Genomic DNA, 23,952 nt, shown 5'->3' with positions numbered 1-23,952 from the left:
TATAGGCCCTGGTGGATGTAACAGTGCAAGGCAGTAAATGTTCAGCAGACTTTAACCATTATAGACAGTATCCACATCGTAGGGATCCTACACACAATTACCAGCAGAATTATCAGGATAGTCAGAATGGGGAAAAGAATGAGGGATCGAAGAATGCTCCTGAAGGCCAGGCAGGCCCAACAGTGCCAGTCCTACTGCAGGCAACAATCCCCAGCTTATTATATGCAGAGATTCTATGGGCAACGACCACAGTGTCCCAACCCTCTGGGTGCGAGAAAAAGTGATGGAGAGTGCTGACGACCAGGGTGCAGGAGAACAAGGTAGACCAGTGAGACAGACTATGTATGTATCGGGGCTATACACCACAATTTGGCAGGGGCCTTCCTTGCCAAAGACAGCCAGAGAGGATGGCAATGAAGATCAGGGAAATCAAAATGAGCCACTTCGTACTGCAGCAACTTTAATTACCAATGCAGATGCCTAGCAAACCCTAAACCACAGATGGCAAAGACAAAAGCAGCTGATCCACCAGCTGAGAATTCATCTGCTCAGGGCTGAACAGAGCAGAGTAAATGCAGGCTTATCATTGGCTCTCTACCATCATCTACTGTAGTCATCCAACAAGAAAAAAATGAATATGAAATTTCAGCGATAAGAAATAAGCAAAAGATTGGAGCTGAAGAACTTAAGTACTTGCTTTTTGCCCACCGACCAGATAACTAGAAGTAGCTGCATCATCTGTGCAGCATGGAATTTTTCATTATTTTTACCTAAAGACATCTCTTTAATAATGACAAACGATTTTGTAAAAAAGCCTGGTTTTTCTCATTATGTCTTTAAAGGTTTTTAAATTGTTTCATATCTGGTCAGGTTGAGATTTTTAAGAATCTCATTTTTAACTTGTAATGAAAGTCTATGACCTGATTTTTTTTAAAAAAAAGTCAACAAACTGCAAGCACCTGTTAATAAAGGTCTTAACTACTTGGTGGGGGAAAAAAAGACTACTTTAGACTCGCTCTAACAGCATTTAAATATAAATCTCAGAAGTAATTTAACTGCCTACCAGAAGGAACCCAACTTTTTTTAAATAAACACAACAAAAACCAGCATTAAAAAGCATAAAATTCAGTGTTCATATGCCAATAAAAAAATTAAAAATTCAATGTCTGCAATAAAAATTTCACTGGATAAAATTACAATAAGTTGGAAACTGCTGAAGATAAGGTCACTGAACATGAAGCCATGGAAAAATGAAGCAAATAGCTAAAAAAAACAAAAAATAAAATGAACAGAGGGTCCAGGGACCTGTAGAATAATATGAAATATGAGTAACTGGCATCTCAGAAAGATATTTGGGAGAAAGTAGACAGAAAAATATATCTGAAGAAATAGTGGCCAAAACTTGCACAAATTTTATGAAAGTTATAAATACACAAAAGCAGGAAGCACAGTAAATGCCAAAGACAATAACATATATATTAAAAAAAAAAAAAACACCAAAAAGGCACATCATAACCAAATTGCTAAAAATCACTGATAAAGAAAAAAATCTTAAAAGTAACAAGAGGGGAAAAAGATGGTTATATATGAATACACAAAGATAAGAATGACCGAAGACTTCTAGTCAGAAACCATATAAGCCAAAATACAACAAATGACATCTTTTATTTAAAGTGCTGAAAGAAAATTGCCCTGGCCAATGTGGCTCAGTTGTTTGGAGCATCATCCTATAGACCAAAAGGTCGCAGGGTTTGATTCTAGGTCAGGGCACATACCCAGGTTGCAGGTTCAATCCCTGGCAGGGGCATGTATAAGAAGGCAATGAATAAGTGTGTGTTTCTCTCTCTCTCTCTCTCTCTCTCTCTCTCTCTCTCACTCTCACTCTCTCACTCTCTCACTCTCTTCACACGCCCCCCTCCCCCAGCCTTTTCCCCTCTCTCTAAAAGCAATGAAAAAAATGTCTTCAGGTGAGGATTTTAAAAAAAGTGCTACCCTGGCTGGTGTAGCTCAGTGGATTGAGCACAGGCCTGTGAACCAAAGGGTTTCCTATTCGATGCCCAGTCAGGGCACATGCCTCGGTTGTGGGCCAGGTCCCCAAGTAAGGGGCATGCAAGAGGGAACCACATATTGATGTTTCTCTCCTTCTCTTTCTCCCTCCCTTCCCCTAACAATAAATAAAATCTTTTTGTTTTTAAAGTGCTGAAAGAAAATAATCATCAACCAAGAATTCTGTATCCAGTGAAAAATGAAGTTGAAATAAACTTTTTCAGATAATTATAGCTGAGAAAGTTCATTACCAAAAGATGTGAACTAAGTGAAATGACGTTCTTCAAGCAAAAAGAAAATGATACCAAAAGGAAACCTGAACATATACAGAGCAGTGAAAGGCGAAGGAGGAAAAAATAATATGGAGCAGAAATCAGTATATAGAAAAAAAGAGTGAAAATGGATAAAACCAAAACTTGTTCTTCAAACAAAAGAATCTATTAAATTGGTACACAACTTCTAGCTAGACTAATAAAGAAGGGGGAAAAACTCTTAACGTGAAGATGACATCAAACACATCTCAAAGACACTGAATAAAGAAACAGTATAACTTATGTAAATAAATGTAACATCTTGAACAACAAAATCTATCCCAAAGTGAAAGAAATAAAGACTATAAATTATAACTATTAAAGAAACTGAGTTCATAAGATAAATACTTCCCACAAAGAAAATTCTGAGCCTAGATGGCTTCACTGACAAATCCTATCAAACATCTAAGGAAGAAAAAAGTATCACTTCTACATGAATTCTGTAAGAAGATACAGAAGTAGTGAATACCTCCCAAATTAACAACATTCTTAATGGTGAAAGACTGAATGTTTTCCTCTTAAGATCAGAAACAAGAAAGAATGCCCACTCTCATCCCTTCTGTTCTACACTGTACTAGACATTCTAGCCAGTGCAATAAGAATGAAAGAGAAAGGGCACCCAGTTTGGAAAGATGAAGCAAAACTGTCCTTAACTCAGATTACATGATCATCTGCATAGAAAATCCTGTGGAATCTATAAAAGCAACTTGAAGTAATAAGTAAGATTGCAGGATATAAAATCAATGTTTTTATATGTTGTAGCAATGAACAACTGAAATCCAAAAAGTAATACCATTTACAATAACATCAAAAATATGAACTATTTGGAAATAAATGGGACAAAAAATGTGTATCTGTACACTGAAAACTTTACTGAGAAAAATTAATGAAGAGATATACCGTGTTCATGGACCAGAAGATTCAAAGTTCTTAAAATGTCGATTCTCTCAAATTAATCTCGAGTCAATATAGCCCCAATCAAAATATCAGCAAGCATTTTGTAGAAATTGACAATCTAATTCTAAAATGTATATAGAAATGCTAAAGACATAAAATATTCAAAATAATTCAGGAAGGAAGCATATATTTAATTTCAACTTCTAAAGCTAAAATACTCAAGACAGTGTGAAGTACTTTATTAAAAGATTAAATGTGTACATGGAAAATATATCAACGAAACAGTGGGGAGAACAGAAACAGACCTGCATATAATAGAGTCAACTGATTTTCAATAAAAGTACCAAAGCAAATCATTGGTAAAAGAATAATCTTTTCAACAAATGGTTTCTAGAACAATTGAATATCCACATAAAATTTTAATTCAAAATAAGTCATAAACTTAAATGTAAAATGCAAAATTAAAAAAATTAGGAGAAAGTTTTAATGACCTTAAGTTTGGCAAAAACTGCTTAAATATGACACAAAAAGCAAGAAATATAAAAGACAAAATTAATAAACTGGACTTAACAAAAATTAAAAACATAACTCTCCAAAGGATACTAATAAGAAAATACAAGAATACTTTATATAACCTAAATACAACAAACACAGATACATTTTTTCTAAGTAATTTTATTTGAAATAACCCAAAACTGGAATAGGTAACTACATGAACAAATTGTGGTATAATCATATCCAGTCAGGTAGATAAAAAGAAGTTAACTATTCCCCCAGCCGGGTAGCTCTCTTGGTTAGAGCAGTATCCCAATATACCAAGGTTGTGGATTCTATCTCAGCTCAGGGCATACAAGAATCAACCACTGAATGCATGAACAAGTGGAACAACAAAACAATGTTTCTCTCTCCCCCACCCCCCCAAAAAAAATCAATAAATAAAAATTTTTTTAAAAAGTTAACTACTGAGATATGCCAAAACATAAATAAATTTCAAACAAATGTCATGAGAAAGCAAAAGAAACCATAGATAAAAGAGTTCACATGAAACTCAGGACAAATATATGACAAGACAGGAGATCTGTGGTTTCCTGGGAGCTAAGGTTTGTGGGAAGTGGGGGAGGAGGCCTAATCTGAATGAGGAAAACGGGAATTTTCAGGGGTGACAGAAATGCTCTGTATCTTCACTTTGGTGGTGGTTTTTTGGGTGTATGCATCCATCAAAATGTATACATATATTTAAGTTTTATTATATATAAGCTAAACCTCACAGTTGATTTAAAAAATAAAGAAGCAACAATAATCTAGGAAAATAGTAATCAGATGAATAACACTGGGAGAGGGAGTACATGCAACCAAAATCAACACACAATCATGATAAAAATTCTTGATCTAGAAAACAACTTCTTCAACCAAAAAAGCATCTACAAAAATGTGCCAGTAATATTATACTTAATGGTGGAAGACTAAATGTTTCCCTAAACAGAAACAAGGTAAGAATGTCCATGTCCACTCTCACTCTGCAAGCATGACCACACTTCAAAGGAGTCCTCAGTAGAATCCAGCAGTACTCAGCTATATTTTGCTGATAAATTTGCTTTCTTTTCCTCTGAATGACCATTTCATTCCTTCTGTTCCATTTTTTCGTCAAATCTCTTAAATCCCTGTACCTGGCCCACACTGAAGATAATAGCTTCATCTCATATTTTATTTTCTCCCAAGGTAAATCAATCATACAAACTTTCATCTTCCTACCATTAAATCTCTCAAGAAGAGCGAGGCCTTATTTTGGCCATCACTCAAAGGAGGCCAATTATCTATTAGAGGCCAGCTTAATACTCAGCCAAAACTTGGAGCATAAATACAGGTCTTAACCTAGAAACTCTAGATAACTGATAATCTTCCACCAACAAATCCTACAATCAAATACCCTAATCCTACAACAAAATCCTAAAAGGTCATCCTGTCACATACCTGTCATAAAGCCACAACAAGAAAACAAAGATAATTATCCCCAACCTTTAATTCTCCATCTTTGGGGATGGTTCTTACCATTATATATATATATATATATATATAAACAATTACATTTGGTTTCTAACCAACAAATATATTAAATAGGAAAAGTAAAGAAAAACACAAAACACATATGCAGTTTGTATAGTATTTGTTCCTTACCTGCTGGTGCCGGGTGCTGGGAAAGGTGTACTGAACAGAGTGGGAAGGATAACGACTTTGCTCTGTGCTGAATGCTCCTTGGTTGGGAGGATAACCTGAACTTGACATTATCAGTAAAGAAGTCCTCACCAGGCTGTGAGATCAAGTCCAACAAACAATCATGTTTCTAGGAAACCACCTAAACAAAATGGGAAAAAATAGAACTGATAAGAACTAAAGCACCAGGTGTACTTCTAATAAATTATAACTATAGCTACATAAATAAAACAACAATTACTAGTAAAAGGTTTCTCTCATGTGTTTACTTAATAGAAGTTAGTGACATTTAAAAAACATTAACGGATCTTTCGCTTTACACTGAAAAAAGATTCTTTAATATACCACAAATATCAGAGGGATATGAAGTTAAAACCTGGGACCTGGCATATTAGCAACTGCTCAGTAATTGCCTGTCTTTCTATAAAAGTCTGAGAAACAAATATTATATATTACAATACCAAAAATCTATGATTGTAAATTTGTGGTTGTGAAAAAGTCACTGTTGAAAGGATTCAAGAGTATTTATAAAGTAGGCATTTGTGCAGAGGAAATATTCTCTTTGTTAAATAATTCTGCCCCAAAATGATAGCCTAAGAAGGCACTCATGGGAAAGCTTTCAAGAAAGGACAAAGTAAGGCTATCACTTCAAAGAAGACAACTGTCAATATTTGTGAAAATTAGGAAACACTTTTATCTGACACCCTGAACTTGACAGTTTCCCCACATTTACAGATTTTCCTAGCAAGACTGGTGGTGACTTGAGTGTTTTTTATATAATCTAATAAAATGTTCCAATATTTGATATATCTGCAAAACTTAGTAAATCAGTATTTTCCAAATGACTAATACAGAGTTATAACATTATGCATGAATATTTACTTAAAGTACAAGATATTTTACCACAAATAAAGTACATGACAAACCAAAAAATGTTTACTGTGATAGAATATGAAAGATTCATTGACATGGTTTCAGGTTCTACACAGCAACTAACTTTTTAAAAAGTACTTATCTGATTTAGGTGTGGTATTAAAGAATATCCACAATTATCTTAAAAAGCTTTTAAAATACTCCTCCCTCTTCCAAAAATATACCTGGTGAGGTGAGTTTTTCTTCATAAACTTCAATCAAAACAACACATTGCAAGACACTGAATGCAGAAGCAGATATGAGAATCAAGCTATCTTCTCTTAAGCTAGATATTAAGGAGGTGTGCAACAACGTAAAACAATGCAACTCTTCTCAACAAATTTTGTGGGGGTTTTTTAATTTTGGAAAATAGCTGGTTGTTTATTATTTCTAAATGAATAAATATCTTTAAAATTTCCCCCATTTTCATCCTGGCTGGTGTGGTTCAGTGGATTGAGTGCCAGACTGAGAACTGAAGGATCGCTGGTTCGATTCCTAGTCAGGGCACATGCCTGGGTTGCAGGCCAGGTTCCCAGTGGGGATGCTCGAGAGGCAAACACACATTGATGTTTCTCTCCCTTTCTTTCTCCCTCCCTTCTCCTCTGTCTAGAAATGGATAAATAAAACCTTTAAAAAAAATAAAATTTCCCCCATTGTAATGTCTAATATGGTACATATCAACATAGATAACCCACACAAACAAAAGCTCCTGGAGTTCTAATTTTTTAACAGTATAAATGAGTCTTGAGATTGGAATGTTTAATGACCACTGGCCTAGAGAATTCAGTCAATCTTTAGACTGACTAGCATTAGGGTCCTACACAGTCCAGTCACACCCAAGTCCATATGTGCACAGTCCTAGAGAACCTGCCCTAAATTTAAGATTTGATTTTGACACCATGTTTGTACACGTGAACTACTCTACTATTCCAGGGATGTACCAATCAGATCCCTCTTCAGGAATATGGAATTGAGAACATCAGCTACAAGGAAGTGAGTTGCAAAATGGCCATAGCAAGAGTCAAGATAAGCCAAACCATGTGCCACAGAAATTACAGAGGGAGCAAGAATGCCAATCTAGACAGACTAGAGTAGACATGCAGAGAGAAGTGGAGCCAAGAGAACTTGCAGGCCCGAGACCCTGCAGCAATTAGTTGCCAGGGCTCCTCACTCTTCACTCCAGGGTCAGCTCCCACAAGAAGCTGCTGTACTTCTTTCCTACTAGTCCTTGGATACGTGTTCAACTGCCTACACAGTCTTACAGCAAGTCCTCATTTACTAAATATAAGTGGAATTTTTATTTCTTAGAATTGTAAGATCTCAAGCTAAGTCCCAAAATAACTATACAAACCTTGCAAACAGCCCAAGTGTCATTTCCATGAATTGATCAATGAATAAGATCAGGTATACCCATACAAGGGAATATTATTCTGCCCTTAAAAAAAAGTACTGATACCTGCTGTAACTTGGATGAATCCTGAAAACATTATGCTAAGTTTAAAAAAAAAAAAAAGCCAACCATAAATGTACTCATTTTGTATGCTTTCCATATGAAAGTCCAGAATAGTCAAATCTATAGTGATAGAAAGTAGATCAGTGGCTGCTTAGGAGTGGTGGGATGCGGATAAAGGAATGCAAAGCAGGTGACAGCTAAAGGGTCTGGGATTTCTTTTATTTTTTTTATTGTGGTGAAATACACATAAAATTTACCACTTTAGCCATTTAGAGTGTACATTTCTGTAGCATTATGTACATTCATATTGTTATACAACTATCACCAACATCTATTTCCAGAACTTTTCCATCTTCCCCAATGGGAACTCTAAAAACTAACTCCCTGTTCCCCTTCCCACTGGCAACCACCATTCTACTCCCTGCTTCTATACATCTGGCTATTCCTCATATAAGTGGAATCATACAGTATTTGTCTCTTTGTGACTCGATTATTTCACTGAGCATGTCTTCAAGGTTTATGCATATATCAAAATTACCTTGCTTTTTAAGGCTAAATAATATTCCTTTGTATTAGAGTTCCTTTCTGAGGTAGTGAGAATGTTTTAAAATTTACTATAGTAATGTTTTTACATATCTCTGAATAGACTAAAAATTAATCTCAATAAAGCTGTTTTTAAAAATTAGCAAGCTAAAACAAATAAAACTATACAAAGCAACAAGATTTAAAAATTATTGTGCTGCAGTCTAAGTGAATATATAACATAATAATATCCCTGTGTTCATATCTTAAAAACTCTGAAGTCAACATACATCCTACAATCAATGGCAGTTTATGGTTTAATTAGCAGCACTTTTTCTTTAATCTTAGAGGTAAGTAACATTGTCTTATAAGCAAAGATATCTAGTTGCTGAATTAAAGTGTTAAGAGTTACTAGAGTTAATATCTCTGGTTTCTGTTCTAAATCTTTCCCTGGAAAGCTCAAAGAACAGAAATTACCATTTGCTTTTCTTCTCTTTGTTTCTTGACTCTTAAGATAAGGCAAGAAAATTAAGGACATTAATATCCTCAAAGTGACTTCCAATCTGAGGCTGTTTAAAAGACCAGGTAACATTTGCAGTACTTTGAAAAAAAGCCTAACAGAAACATTGATTTGACCAAAAAATTCATTCAGATTTTTTCCCTACGATGGCTCTAGTAGCACTCAGCTGTCTTTAACTTCATTTGAAACAATTTTGTTACATTGTATTGTGACAACTGTTGTTACATTGCATTGTGACAGCTGTTGTATCAGCACATATTTAAAAAAACTTATCAAAATTGGTGAGTACATGTGTAGCCATTTCAATATTGAAAATGGAAGAAAATATGCAACATTTTTGGCATATTATGCTTTATTATTCCAAGAAAGGTAAAAATGCAACTGAAATGCAAAAAAGATTTGTGCTGTGTATAGAGAAGGTGCTGTGTATGACTGATCGAACATGTCAAAAGTAATTTGTGCTGGAGATTTCTCGCTGGATGATGCTCCACAATTGAGTAGACCAGTTGAAGTTGACTGTCATCAAATTGAGACATTAACTGAGACTAATCAATTTTATAACACGTGGGAGACAGGCAATACACTCACAATACCCAAATCAAGCACTGAAAATCATCATTTGTACTAGTTTGGTTATGTTAATCACTTTGATATTTGGGTTCCACATAAGCTAAGCAAAAAAACCCCCTTCCTGATGATATTTCTGCATGCAATTCTCTACTTAAATGTAACAAAAATGGTCTGTTTTTAAAAACAAATTATGACAGGCAATGAAAAGTGGATACTTCACAATAATGTAGAACAGATTACAGGGCAAGGAAAATGAACCACCACTAACCACACCAAAGACGGGTCTTCATCCAAAGATGATGTTGCATTTATGATGGGATTGGAAGGGAGTCCTTTATTATGAGCTCCTTCCACAAAACCAAACAATTAATTCCAACAAGTACTCCTCCCAAACAGATCAACTGAAAACAGCACTCAATGAAAAGTGTCTGGAATTAGTCAAAAGAAAACTCAAAATCTTCCATCAGGCTAATGCAAGACCACATGTTTCTTTGATGACCAGGCAAAAACTGTTACAGCTTGGCTGGGAAGTTCTGATTCCTCTGCTGTATTCACCTTTAGATTTTGCACCTTTAGACATTGCACCTTTAGATTTCCATTGATTTCAGTATTTACAAAATTCTCTTATTGGAAATTTTCAATTCTCTGGAAGACGGCAAAAGGTACCTGGAACAGTTCTTTGCTCAAAAAGATAAAAAGCTTAGGGAAGATGGAATTATGAAGTTGCCTGAAAGATGGCAGAGGGCAGTAGAACAAAACAGTGGCTGTATTGCAAATAAAGTTATTGGTGAAAATGAAAAATGTCTTTTATTTTTATTTTAAAACCGAAAACTTTTTGGCCAACCCAATACACATATAAACTAGGGACAGAGAACATTTTAAGTATAACCCAAAAGTAAATATAAGGTTGGTATCTTTGATTTATCAAATATATATTTTTTATTTTTCTGTACAAAAAAGACAGCTTTAAGAGGCAAACCACAAAACAGAAAAAGTGCAATAGCAAAATTTTGATACAGCAAATATGTATATATGTAGATATATTTCTTACAAATAAATAAGAAAAAATTATCACAACAAATACATAAAATGCACAGGACAAGAATATGGGATTAACAAGGGAAATAAAATTAATGAAGTCAACTCCATAAATAATCACAGAAAAGTAAAAAAAATCACTCCCTAATTTGAGAAATATTTAAAAAATAATGCCTACTGTTGTTGACAGTTTGGTAAAAAGGAACTCTTTTACACACTACTGGTATGTAAATGAGTACAAATTACTTTCTAAGGAATGGCAATATGCACCATAAGCCGTGAAAACATGCATAACCTCTACAATGGCAATTCGACTTCTAGAAATTCATTCGATTATCCAATACAGCAATACCCAAAGATGAATGCCTGAGGCTGTTTCTCAAGGAATTGTCCTAAATACACAGTATATGAGCTTAGGAAATTGTCTCTTAAAAAGTTTAGCTAATGGGAAATTTTATTTAGAGTATGCCACAAAAAGTCTATATAAGAGAATATTTGTTTTACAAATGTATAATTTGTGTATCCATTAGTATTCAATTTTTCATGTGTCTGTCATATCTTCACAAGATTTTAAGACCAAAAACAGAAACGTCATATATTCCACAAATATTTATTGAACAGTACATACCACTAGGTATAAACACTGTAACACTGTTATAAATACTGGCACAGAATGGTGACCAAGACATGCCATCTTATTGTGAGGTGACATAGAAAAAAAAATTTATGAAATAGTATGAAGTGCTATAACTAAAACAGAATCAGAGAGGAGGGGGAAGAAAAACATTTCTGATGGGGTGATCATAGAAGGCCAATCTCAGCTAGGATGACCTGATACCCTGACTTCTTGAAACACTTAAAGTCGCAGAACCTATTGAGGAACTCAGGTGAGGACTCACTGTACTTTCTTCCAGAATTTATACTTTGTTTCATCTTTCTGAAGACCTTCTCCACCCCAAATTTTTAAAATGTTCTTCTACATTCTCCTTACACTTTTTAAAGCTTTGTATTTTTAATATTTAGCTCCTTAAACACCTAAATATTTTTTCTAAATACTGATGAAGTAGAAGGCTACCTGTATTTTGATAGTTAATTATCTTAACAAAACCCTTACTGAACACGTCTGCCTTTCCACACTGTTCTGAAATGCCATCCCCATTATAACCCGTCAATTTCACTATGTACCCTACAGAAACTCAAATACTTACATACAAAAGGATACTCATTGCAGCAATGCAAAAGGCAAATTTGAACACAACCTAAATTCCATAATGTAGTATATTCATATGATAAAATACTGAACGGCAGTTACAATGAAAAAACTAGAACTATATGTTTCAAAACATGTAAACCTCAAAAAAAACCGAAGCTGAGGAAAAACAACTTACAGTGATACTAGCATGTTACAAACATAGAAAATAATACTATTTATTTTTACATATGCACATAATAAAAGTGTAAACATATCAGCTATACATCTACTTAGGATAATAATTACAACTAAGGAAGGGAAAAGATCTAGGAAGTGGGTACAATCTTAAATGTTTTCTTTTTTTAGTAAGTTCTTTTTTTAATTTTTATTTACTGATTTGACAGAGAGGGAGAGAGGGAGGATGGGAAAAACACAGAGACATCAATTCATTGTCCCACTTATTTATGCATTCATTGGTTGATTCTTGTAAGTGTTCTCACTGGGGATCAAATCGCAACCTTGGTGTATCGGGAAAATGCTCTCACCAACTGAGATACCCAGCCAAAGCCAACACTTCATTTCTTTTCTTTTTAAGGTTTTATTTATTTACTTTTAAAGAGGGGGAAAGGGAGGGAGAGAGAAACATGGATGTATGAAACATGGATTGGTTGCCTCTCATATGCCCCCAATGGGGAACCTGGCCTGCAACCCAGGCATGTGCCCTGATGAGGAATTGAACTTATGACCTCTGGGATTGCGGGACACCTAACCCACTGAGCCACACCAGTCAGGGCTAATACTTTATTTCTTGAAACAAAAGGTGAATCAAGCACAATAAAATACTGTTTTCTTAAACACAAATGGTAGGTGCATGGGCATTTCTTATATTACTCTATGCATGCTTCTATGGGCCTGAAACAGTTCATAAAGAAAAAGAAAAGTCACCTTTATTATAAAGTATATTTCCATATGTCCATGATTCTAAACTCACTAATTTGACTGCCCCTTCCTATGCCAATGCCACACTTTTTAAGTTACTGTAACATTATGAGACTTTTATATCTGGTAGGACAAGTTTCTCAGTGCTTAGTTGCTGCTGCTACTTTTCGCACCTTACAGAGTGCTATTCTAGCACTTTTCCTCTTTCACATGAATATGAGAGTCAGCTTGTCAGGCCCCATAAAATACTATGGATGAGAGCTATTTATGGATTCAATAAATGCTGAATGTACTATTTATGGATTCAATAAATATTGAATGTATAGACTGACTAAAGGGAGAACAACAGATAACTTTATACTATTGAGCATTCTCATCCTAAAACATGATTATGTATCTTTATGTTTTAGGACGGGAAATAAAGTGTGTGTGTGCAATTAAGACGGGAATATTTTACATACATGAGGGGGAACCAAAAAAAAAGGAATTATCCTCTGGAGGGAAGGTCCTTGTAGTGCAGGCCTCCCACTAGGTGAGTGTTCTAGGAACCCGTCTGTATCAGTGTTACCACTGGCATTGTTGTGAGAGGCTGTGTTTGGCTTCAGTGAATTTTTTTTCAAGACTCAACACATTTGCCCATTTCATGATGAGTGATTTACTAGCACACCTGCCCACACTGCGCTGAGTGTTCAGCAGTTCTTGACCAAAAACGGCACGACCCCTGTGCCCCACCCTCCCTATTCACTCGATCTCACCCCGAGTGACTTTTCCTTGTTTCTCTGATGAAAAAAGTCCTAAAAGGAAAACATTTTGCCAATGTGAAAGAAGTGGAACAAAACAGAAGCTCTAAAAGGCATCAAAACCCATGAGTTCAAAAACTATTTTGAGCAGTGTAAAAGCATCTCAATAGGTGTATTGCATCAAATGGAGGGTACTTTGAAGATGACTTAAGTTTAAACATGTAAGAATAAATACACAAATTGTATATATTTCCATTATATGTATAATGGAAAATGTGTAGGATATATAATTCTGTTAATTATATGTAAAATACGTAAAATTTCCATGAGAAATACTATGTTCATGCACACACACGTGTACATATACTCATGACAGAAAGTATATACAGGGTGAGGTAAAAGTAGGTTTGCAGCTATGAGTACACAAAACAGAATTTATTCTTGTATCATTATTTATTATTGTATTATTTTTCATACAAACTTTAAATCTGCTTTTGTAATACCCTGAATAAATAAAAGTTATATATAACTATATATACACATTTGTAATACCCTGAATAAATAAAAATTATATATAAATATATATACACCAGGGTATTACAAAAGCAGATTTAAAATTTGTATGAAAAATAATACAATAAGTAATGATACCCGTGTGATATGTGTGTGTATATATACACATATGTATGTGTGTATATATATATATGAAAATTCCCATTCATTAATAATTTATACCATTTAGTAAAGTTTTTGTTTTGTTTCCATCATTTTAAGGAATCTGGGAGTAGAGCAAATTTTTAAAAATTCAGTATGCCAACTTAATCCAATTTCCCCATTTTAATCAACAAATTCTTTATAAACTAGGTTTAGAAAGTAAAATTTTCTAGAGAACTAAAATTCAATATAACCTTAAAACAAAACTTAGCCCTGGTTAGAGCATCATCCCATAAACCGAAAGGTTGTGGGTTCAATGATCAGTCAGAGCACATGCTTGGGTCTGATCCTAGTCAGGGTGCAGCACGTAAGAGGCAACCGATCAATGTCTCTCTCTCACATCCATGTTTCTCTCCCTCTCTCTTTCTCTCTAGCCCTCTCTCTGACATCAATGAGCATGTCCTCAGGTGAGGATTAAAAAAAGAGAGAGAAAACTTTTTAAATTTTATGTGGTCCTAGGTAACGTATGAATATTTTACATAAACATACCATCCTTACTACTTACTTCATTTTTTCTGTTGGAGGAGAACATGGTCAGGGGATGAGTTAGAAGACAGAACGAGCTATCTCCTCAGACTGTTTCCTACCTGTTCCCTTCTCAAGGCATGGAAGTTAGAAAAACTAAGAACTGGGAGCTTTTGAGATTACCCAACTAACACTGATTTTACAGAACAGGAAATAAAGCACAAAGAAATTCTATTTCTCCAATTTCACAAAGCTGTCAGTGGCAAAAATGGGAGAGGCTAATGTTTTCTGTGATAACTGCCGTTTTCTCAGTAAACAGTGAACTACTCTGAGAAACTGAGACATTCAGTGGGACCGCACATTAAAACCAACTGGGCAGCTTTCCCTTTCTACACACCTGCACTCACTCCAGGTAGAAGGGGAAATGCCAGCACATGGGGTTGATGATTTGTTTCATTTTGGTTTGGGTATTTAAGAGTTTTTGAAAAGTACTATATGATATAAAGACAAAAATCTTCTCCCCCTTCAGCTACCCAGTTGTCCTCCCAGAAGGCAAGCAAAAGTTACTACTTTCTAGAGTATCCTTTAGAAATAGTCTTTTCCCTACATAAATGTTAGCATAGAAGATATACTGTTCCATATCCTGCTTTTATTACTTAGCAATATATCTTAACAATCATTCTCAAGAGTCCACAAAAACCTTTATTCTCTTTCCATTGCTGTACAGTATTTCCCTGTATGAATGTTCACAAATAGTTTATTAAAGTTTTCCAGTAATTCTGATTTGCAACAGTAAGAAAGGCTTTTATGATCTCTCTCTGAACTCTCCACCCAATTCAGACATGCCAAGTAAATAAAAGCTACAAAAGGAATGGAGAAGCAAAAGGAAAAATAATAATAGCTCAAGGTCATCAACATTTTTTCCAACACTAGCCTACATGACAAAAAATCCATATAGTATGGTGGTGCTTATGGGGTCTTTTCTTTTTTAATACATTTTATTGATTATGCTATTACAATTGTCCCATTTCCCCCTCTTCACTCCACTCCATCCTGCACACCCCCTCCCTCCCACATCCCCCCCCTATACTTCATGTCCATGGGTCATACATATAACCTCTTTGGCTTCTACATTTCCTATATTATTCTTACCCTCCCCCTGTCTATTTTCTACCTACCATTTATGCTACTTATTCTCTGTACCTTTCCCCCTCTCTCCCCCTCCCACTCCCCTGTTGATAACACTCCATGTGATCTCCATTTCTGTGGTTCTGTTCCTGTTCTAGTTGTTGGCTTAGTTTGCTTTTCTTTTTGTTTTAGGTGTGGTTGTTAATAACTGTCAGTTTGCTGTCATTTTTACTCTTCATATTTTTTATCTTTTTTTCTTAGATAAATCCCTCTAACATTTCATATAATAAGGGCTTGGTGCTGATGAACTCCTTTAACTTGACCTTATCTGGGAAGCACTTTATCTGCCCTTCCATTCTAAATGATAGCTTTGCTGGAGAGAGTAATCTTGGATGTAGGTCCTTGCCTTTCATGACTTGGAATACTTCTTTCCAGCCCCTTGTTGCCTGTAAGGTCTCTTTTGAGAAATCAGCTGACAGTCTTCTGGGAACTCCTTTGTAGGTAACTGTGCCCTTTTCTCTTGCTGCTTCTAAGATTCTCTCCTTCTGCTTAATCTTGGGTAATGTAATTATGATGTGCCTTGGTGTGTCCCTCCTTGGGTCCAGCGTCTTTGGGACACTCTGAGCTTCCTGGACTTCCTGGAAGTCTATTTCCTTTGACAGATTAGGGAAATTCTCCTTCATTATTTGTTCAAATAAGTTTTCAATTTTTTGTTCTTCCTGTTCTCCTTCTGGTACCCCTATAATTTGGATGTTGGAACATTTAAAGATGTCCTGGAGGTTCCTATGCCTCTCCTCGTTTTTTTGAATTCTTGTTTCTTCATTCTTTTCTGGTTGGATGTTTCTTTCTTCCTTCTGGTCCACACCGTTCCAGTGTGGACCAGAAGGATTTGAGTTCCAGTTTCCTTCCCATCACTATTGGTTCCCTGTACATTTTCCTTTGTTTCTCCTAGCATAGCCTTCATTTTTTCATCTAATTTGCAACCAAATTCAACCAATTCTGTGAGCGTCCTGATTACCAGTGTTTTGAACTATGCATCTGATAGGTTGGCTATCTCTTCGTTGCTTAGTTGTATTTTTTCTGGAGCTTTGATCTGTTCTTCCATTTGGGCCATTTTTTTTCTTGTCTTGGCATGCCTATTCTGTAAAGGGGCGGAGCCTTAGATGTTCACCAGGGCGGGGTAATGCTAGTTGCTGCACTGTGACGCTATATGTGGGGGAGGGGCCAGTAGGGAGCAATGGCCCTTGCTCAGCTCTCTGCTGGTTTTCAGTCACTCCCTCCACTACCCACAATCAAATTGGGCCCTTTTGGTGCTGCTTCCCAAGTGGGTGGGTTTGTGTATGTTCTAGGCCTCTTTGGGTCTTTCCAGTGAACTCTCCTGTGAGGCTGGGAGTTTCTCCCACTGCTACCTCAACCCCCACAGGTGTTTTCAATCAGAGGTTTGAGGCTTTATTTCCCCTGTGCTGGAACTCTGGGTTGGGCAGTCTGTCACCAGGTCCACCAGCTGCTGCCTCACCACCCAGCTGCAGCTTTGCCCACCCTGCTCCACAATCCACCACCTCGCTGGGTCCACCAGCTGCCATTTTGTCGTGAGTCCTCTCCGCCCGGTTGCCCATCTCTGCCCGTCTCCGCTCCTCCTACCGGTCTGGATGAATGTTTCTTTATCTCTTTGGTTGTCAGACTTCCATACAGTTCAATTTTCCCTCAGTTCTGATTGTTTTTAAATTGTTGTTGTCCTTCTTTTGGTTGTGTGAGGAGGCACAGTGTGTCTACCTACGCCTCCATCTTGGCCGGCAGTCCTGGGGTCTTTCTAAATATTCAGAAATGTTGAGTCCTGAGTTCAACATCTGCATTCAACGTCACTCAAATATGACTCAAATGATTTGTCCATGTTTCCCTTTTGTCAGTAATCCTTAGAGTTGTTCTAGTTTAGTGATTTTAGCGAGCTTAACTTGATTTATTTCCAAAATAAAATAAAGTCAGATACTAGCAGCTCAACAAAGGTGGCAATAAAACATCTGTGAAATCAGAGATTAGCCCTTATTGGTATACAAATTTACCAGTCAAAGCAGACGCTACCCCTGATCACAAGAGCTACATAATTTGGAGACCATGACCTTCCTCAAACCTTCAGCATGATACATATAGTAACAGTTCAGACCTTTTGTTTTTAAACAGGGCTCTCCCCTCAACCATGTACATGAAAGCCAAATGCATTAATGTTGATAAAAAGGAGAAATATTCTGACTCAGTGAGAATGGAGAACCTAGACTCTATCATTTTCGGTCTCTCTGCCCAGTCCTGCCTTCCACCCTAACTGCAGTTCTGGCTCACCAAGATACCTCCACAGAACACTTTACAGTTTGGAAACAATTGAAATAAAAGAATCCAGTTTAAAATTAAGGCTGAAGGGAAAGAGAACACCTCAAGTGGCATTTTCAAATTTTAAGTTCTTTGTACCAGTTAACTCAGGGTTAGGTATATGCCTAATTTATGAAATGTAAAAATTCTGTGAAATTTTTAAGAAACCTGATCAAAGTTAACTCTTTCTTTCACCATGTTTAAAATTTTAACTGTTCTAGCTATTTCTGGGCTATACAGTTCTTTCCAGGCTGCTTTGTAGCATTTTGAGAGTTTTGTGCATCACCTTCCACTTTAACCTTTTTGGAGGAGGGATCTTGGAGGAGTTTCAAGCTGTGACTAGACTTCCAATGGACTCACCAAAAAGTTTAACCCAACCTTGACTTTGAAGTCTTCTCACATGCTCGCTCTCAAGCTGTCTCAGAAGTACTAGAAAAGAACCTTGGGAACTTGACTTTCAACCCAAGTACCAAATTCCCCTCCCTTCTCCCAGGATGTTCACTACCAACAGCAGGGCAGAGGAAAGAACTTTCAGGAACTTGGACTGGGGCTGGGTCAAGGCACACTCTGCAGGAGACAGGGAGTATGGACATTGGCAACTGCTTGGAAAGAAAGAATGTTACAGGTTATTAGATACCGCAGTACCCCATCTCTATTTCGAAAAGACCCACAGGAAACTTGAGATTAAATCAAGAGTCAGAAAATTCAGATGTAGCTATCATTACTGCCTACTTCATGGATATCCCTTTGATAATATTAGCATAAAGAATAATTAAGATATTATGCCCTGGCTGGTGTGGCTCAGTGGACTGAGTGTCTGCCTGAGAACCATGGGGTCACTGGTTCAATTCCCAGTCATAGCATGTGCCTGGGTTGCCGGCTGGGTTCCTGGTTGGGGAAGTAAGACAGGCAACCACACATCAATGTTCCTCTCCCTTTCTCTCTCCTTCCCCCCTCTCTAAAAATAAATAAATAAATAATTTTTTTAAAAAGAATAATTAAGATATTACATCAATTTAGCCATAAACCTTACTTTTGTACCTTTTTTTTCCTTGCTGGTAATTTCAGGGTCATTATGCAGCAGCTTGGGAGAGCAACTGTATGCTAGGACAGATCATATATCAATATTTTGATAATCTATGACAGCAGTTCTGTGATGTCTCATTTTTTGCATCTCTTCCTTGAAAGTCTATCTTGATGCCAATAACTTATAAAAAATCTGTAGCTTTCATTTGAATCACTTCAATATACTTCAGTTCCACTTTTTTATTTGACCCAAAGAAGCACAAATAGGTCTTGAGTGTTGTTGGTGTATTTTAGAAGCCTGAAGTCAGTAAGATGAAACCCAATATCAAGAATTAGCCCTGACCAGCGTGGCTTAGTGGGTTGGACATCATCCCTCAAACTGAAAGGTCACTGGTCTGATTCCCGGTCAGGAAACATGCCTGGGGTGCAGGCCAGATCCCCAGGTGTTTTTCTCATATATAGGATATATCTCTCCCTTCCTCCCTCCCTTCCCTTCTAAAAATAAATAAATAAAATCTTAAAAAAAAAAAACCTAAAAGGAATTAGGAGCAAGTGCCCTGGCCAGTGTGACTCAGTTGGTTGGAGCATCATACCATAAACCAAAGGGTTGCAAGTTCGATCCCAGGTCAGAATGCATATGAGAGGCAATCAACTGATATTTCTCTCTCACATCATTGTTTCCCTCTCTCTTTCCCTCCCCTTCCACTCTCTAAAATCAATACACATATTTTTCAAAAAATAATTAGAAGACAGTAACTTGTACAAGAGGAATGTAAAAAAGAAAGCACTGGGTGGCTTGGCTAGAGACTAATTTAGCATAGGATGCATTAACTAGAGTCTCTGGTTTTCAAAAATTTGAATTGTAACAAAATTTTTTGATGTGCTATTTCAATTTTTAGTAGCAAAAAATACATGTGTAGAGGACCTTATTAAAATTTGATGCACATTTGGGTACCTAAAAGAAACCTGGTCAAGGTCTTATGTGCAACCTCCTCGTATCATAAACATATATAATATTTTAGAATGGAAGTAATACACTAAAATTAAATGTCATAGTTATAAGTGACGAGCGTATTTTATCTGAATTTTACAGATTAACCCAGATAATCTAACCTCCTATATTTTATAAACAGGCAACAAAACATAGTAAAATGAAACTGCTCTACTTAAATTCCTTTTGCATCTTCCCACATCAAAGTACAGTAAATCCCTACCCCCACCCCAGCCACTGGTTTCAGTTACTATGGGCAACCACAGCATAAAAATATTAAATGGAAAATTCCAGAAATAAAAAATTCGTAATTTTTAAATCTCCAACCATCCTTCGCCGTCCCACACCATCCTGCCCTGACATAAATCATTCCTTTGTCCAACATATCTATGCTGTATATGTTACTCGCACATTAGTCACTTAGTAGCTATCTTGGTTATCATATGAACTGTAGCAGTATCATAGCACTTGTGTTCAAGTAACATTTATTTTATTATACTTAATAATGGCTCAAAGCACAAGAGTAGTGATGCTGGCAATTCGGATATACCAAAGGAAAGAAACTGGTTCCTTTAAGTGAAAAGGTATGTATGTATAGTAAAAAAGCAGAGTATATATATGGATCCGTACTATACATGGTTTTAGGTCCACTGAGGGTCTTGGAATATATTCCTGAGGCAGGTGAGTAAGAATTCCCTGGCAAGTGGAATGAGGAAACTGAGATAAATGACTGAACAAATAGATAGAAGAACTGAGCAATTAACAGCCAGCTGACAAATCACAAGACTCTATCCTCCCTAACCAAAGACACCTAAGAGCAGGTGGTTTAAACCTATCCTTACAAACCAAAGATATCTAGGAACAGATGGTTTCAATCACCTTAGTCAGGGAGATAGGTAACACACACAATAAAAAAATAAAAAAATAAACCCACAATTAAAGCTAGACTAATCCAAGATAAAAGCAAATCTAACCAGAAAATAACCTCATACCCCACTATAAGCTCATTTTAATACGTCAGTATACTACACAACATACTCAGAAATATGATGACTATTCTGTTAAGATCCTCCCCTGGAACCGCCCCTAGAAGTCCCGCCTATAGAAAACATTAATAGATAACCCCTCAGGACAAAGGACGCCTGCACACTCCCTCCATTGAGCACACCCATGCCCCCCTTTTCTCAGGCGTGTACTTTACTTCTTCTATCCCAAGCTGGAAGGGTCCCAACACCCAGGGGAGCAACAGGCAACAGCAGCTCATTCCAGGCTTATCCCCTGATCCTGTCTCCAGGGGCCCTTCCTTTGCCTCACTGTCTCAAACTTTAATTAACTTACTCTCACTTTCACATGGAATGTATCTTGAAGTTTTCCCTGCCCGAGTCAGGAACCTGGAGGTCACCTGACATGCAAAAGGTTATAGACTGTGCAGGCGCAGGGCCAGCCCCTGGCATGGAAGTAGTCCGGTAATATCCCCTGCAGATAAGGAGGGACTACTGTAATAAAGACACACACACACACAAATTTACTCAACAGGAAACTTATCAAAAATTCGAAAACAATCATAAAAAAAAATCCAATCCCTTCTCACCAGGAATTCCTGGCTTTTGGCCTAGAACCTTTGCATAACCAAAATGTACTTGGATAGATTTTCAAGGTGGCCTAAGCTACCTTGGGCAAAGAAAACTAAAAATGTACTTCACTGTGGCAGAACTGCAGATGCCTCTTTTGATGAGCAAGAACAAACCCACTGAAGTTCACAAAAAGGTGAAGCCCACGGTTCACCAAAGCAGAAAAAGAACCCTACAAAAAATATATACAATTGAATTTTCTTTTAGATGATCAAATATTAAAACCTTTTGATACAAAAGTATGGAATAGGGGAATGGCCTCTAAAACATTACAGATGCCAAAATATTAGTTACTAAACTGAGGCAAATCAGGTCTCACTAATTCTCACAGAGAAGCCCAGCTCTTGTCCAACTCCAAAGTTACACTAGGAAAGGAGAGGCTAAAAAGAATCATATGCACCCCTATGTTCACTGCAGCATTATTTACAATAGCCAATATATGGGAGCAACCTAAATGTCTACTGATAGACAATTGGATAAAGAAGATGTGGTACATACAGACAATGGAATATTACTCAGCCAATGGAATATTACTCTTTTTTATTACTATAAAAAAGAACAAAATCTTGCCATTTTCAACATAGATGTAGAGTGTATTATGCTAAGTGAAATAAATAAGAGAAAGACAAATACCACATGATTTCAATTATATGTGGAATCAAACAAACAAACAGAAACAAACTGAGATACATGAAACATTTTGATGGTTGTCACATGGGAGGGGATTTGGAGGGTGGGTGAAAAAGGGGGAGGGATTGAGGAGTACAAATTGCCAGTTATAAAAACAATCATGGGGCCTATCCTCCCTGGCTGCTTGAAGATGAGCCACCACCATGAAGGACACAGTAACTGTACAGACCAGGAAGTTCATGACCAACAGACTACTTCATTGGAAATAAATGGTCATCAATATCACTCACCCTAAAAAGACAACAGTACCTGAGAGAGAAATTCAGGGAAAACTAGCCAAAATGTGTACTACAACAGATGTCTTTTTTTTAGTCCTCACCCAAGGATACATTTATTGATTTTAGAGAAAGACGTGAGGGAAGGAAACAAACACTGATGTGAAAGAGAAGCATCAAGGGGAGGGGAGGGAAGGAGAAAGAGACATCGATGTGAAAGAGAAACATTAATTGTTGCCTCCTGTAAGCACTCTGACTGGGGATCAAATCCACAACCTAGGCAGATGTCATTTTTGTGTTTGGATTCAGAACCCATTTTGGCAGTAGCAAGACAACTAGCTTTGGCATGATTTATTATTCCTTGGATTACCCAAAGAAAAATGAACCCAAACATAAACTTGCAAGACATGACTTATATGAGAAGATGACGACCTCAAGAAAGGAATACAAGATGAAAATGAAGAAAATTAGGGAGCTGCAAAGGCCTACAGTGATGCTGACAAAAAGTAAGCTAGAAATTGGACAACAAAAGGAGTAAAGATTCTTCGGTTACTTTATCCGTGGTTATTGTGCAAATTTCTCGTATGAGGATTAATAAACTAAGAACTTTAAAAACATCACAAGAATGTAGCCCTGGCTGCTGTGGCTCAATGGATTGAGTGCCAGGCTGTGAACCAAAGGGTCGTGGTTTGATTCCCAGTCAGGGCATATGCCTGGGTTGCAGGCCAGTCCCCAGTAGGGGGAGCTCAAGAAGCAACCACACATTGGTGTTTCTCTTTCTCCCTTCCCCTCTCTAAAAATAAATAAATAAAGTCTTTTAAAAAAGTCATGAGGAGGTAAAGTACAACATAAGGAATATAGTTAATGATATTGTAATAACTGTATGGTGTCAGATGGGTACTAGACTTACCGAGGGGATCACCTCGTAAGTCATATAAATGTCTAATCACTATGTTATATACTTGAAACTAATATTGTACATCGACTATAATTGAAAAATAAAAAAAATAAAATTTTAATTTAATAAAAGAAAACTGATCTCCTGAGCCTATCTCAGAGTCCAGCCCCCAGAAGAGAGAGAGACTAGAAATCATTAAGTATATTCTGTAATTTGTATGAGATCAGAGTGGTGCTAAACTGGAATAAAATTTCTCCTGTGAAATAAACTAAAGCATTCTTCCCTTTTAAAAAAGGAGCTCCTCTGGGGGAATGACATTAACAAGGTATTTTATCTGTAGCCTCTTTTTACATTATGACAACCCACTTAGAAGATAGATGAATGGAAGCCAAGAAAAAGAGGCCTTTTGGGTTAAACTATCCTACACCAATAAGGTATCATAATTGAAAGAAAGACATTAATAAGGACATAATTACATAATT

At 36.6% G+C, this 23,952-nt stretch overlaps 1 protein-coding gene across 12 annotated transcripts in view; it reads right to left on the bottom strand.

Moving 5' to 3' along the window:
• Window positions 1-23,952, bottom strand: part of NCOR1 (nuclear receptor corepressor 1) — a 199,860-nt gene that overhangs the window by 161,889 nt on the left and 14,019 nt on the right. For all 12 annotated transcript variants that reach the window (XM_045199100.3, XM_045199099.3, XM_045199102.3 and 9 more), the window contains exon 2: window positions 5,430-5,607. In XM_045199100.3, coding sequence (XP_045055035.2) covers window positions 5,430-5,537 — 108 coding nt within the window. In that variant the 5' untranslated portion in view covers window positions 5,538-5,607. The remainder of the gene's footprint in view (window positions 1-5,429; window positions 5,608-23,952) is intronic.

The sequence above is a fragment of the Desmodus rotundus genome, chromosome 9 (assembly GCF_022682495.2).
Source record: "Desmodus rotundus isolate HL8 chromosome 9, HLdesRot8A.1, whole genome shotgun sequence".
NCBI classification, from domain to species: Eukaryota; Metazoa; Chordata; class Mammalia; order Chiroptera; family Phyllostomidae; genus Desmodus; species Desmodus rotundus.
Note: the sequence above shows the minus strand (reverse complement) of the source record. Positions and strands in the feature narration are given on the sequence as shown.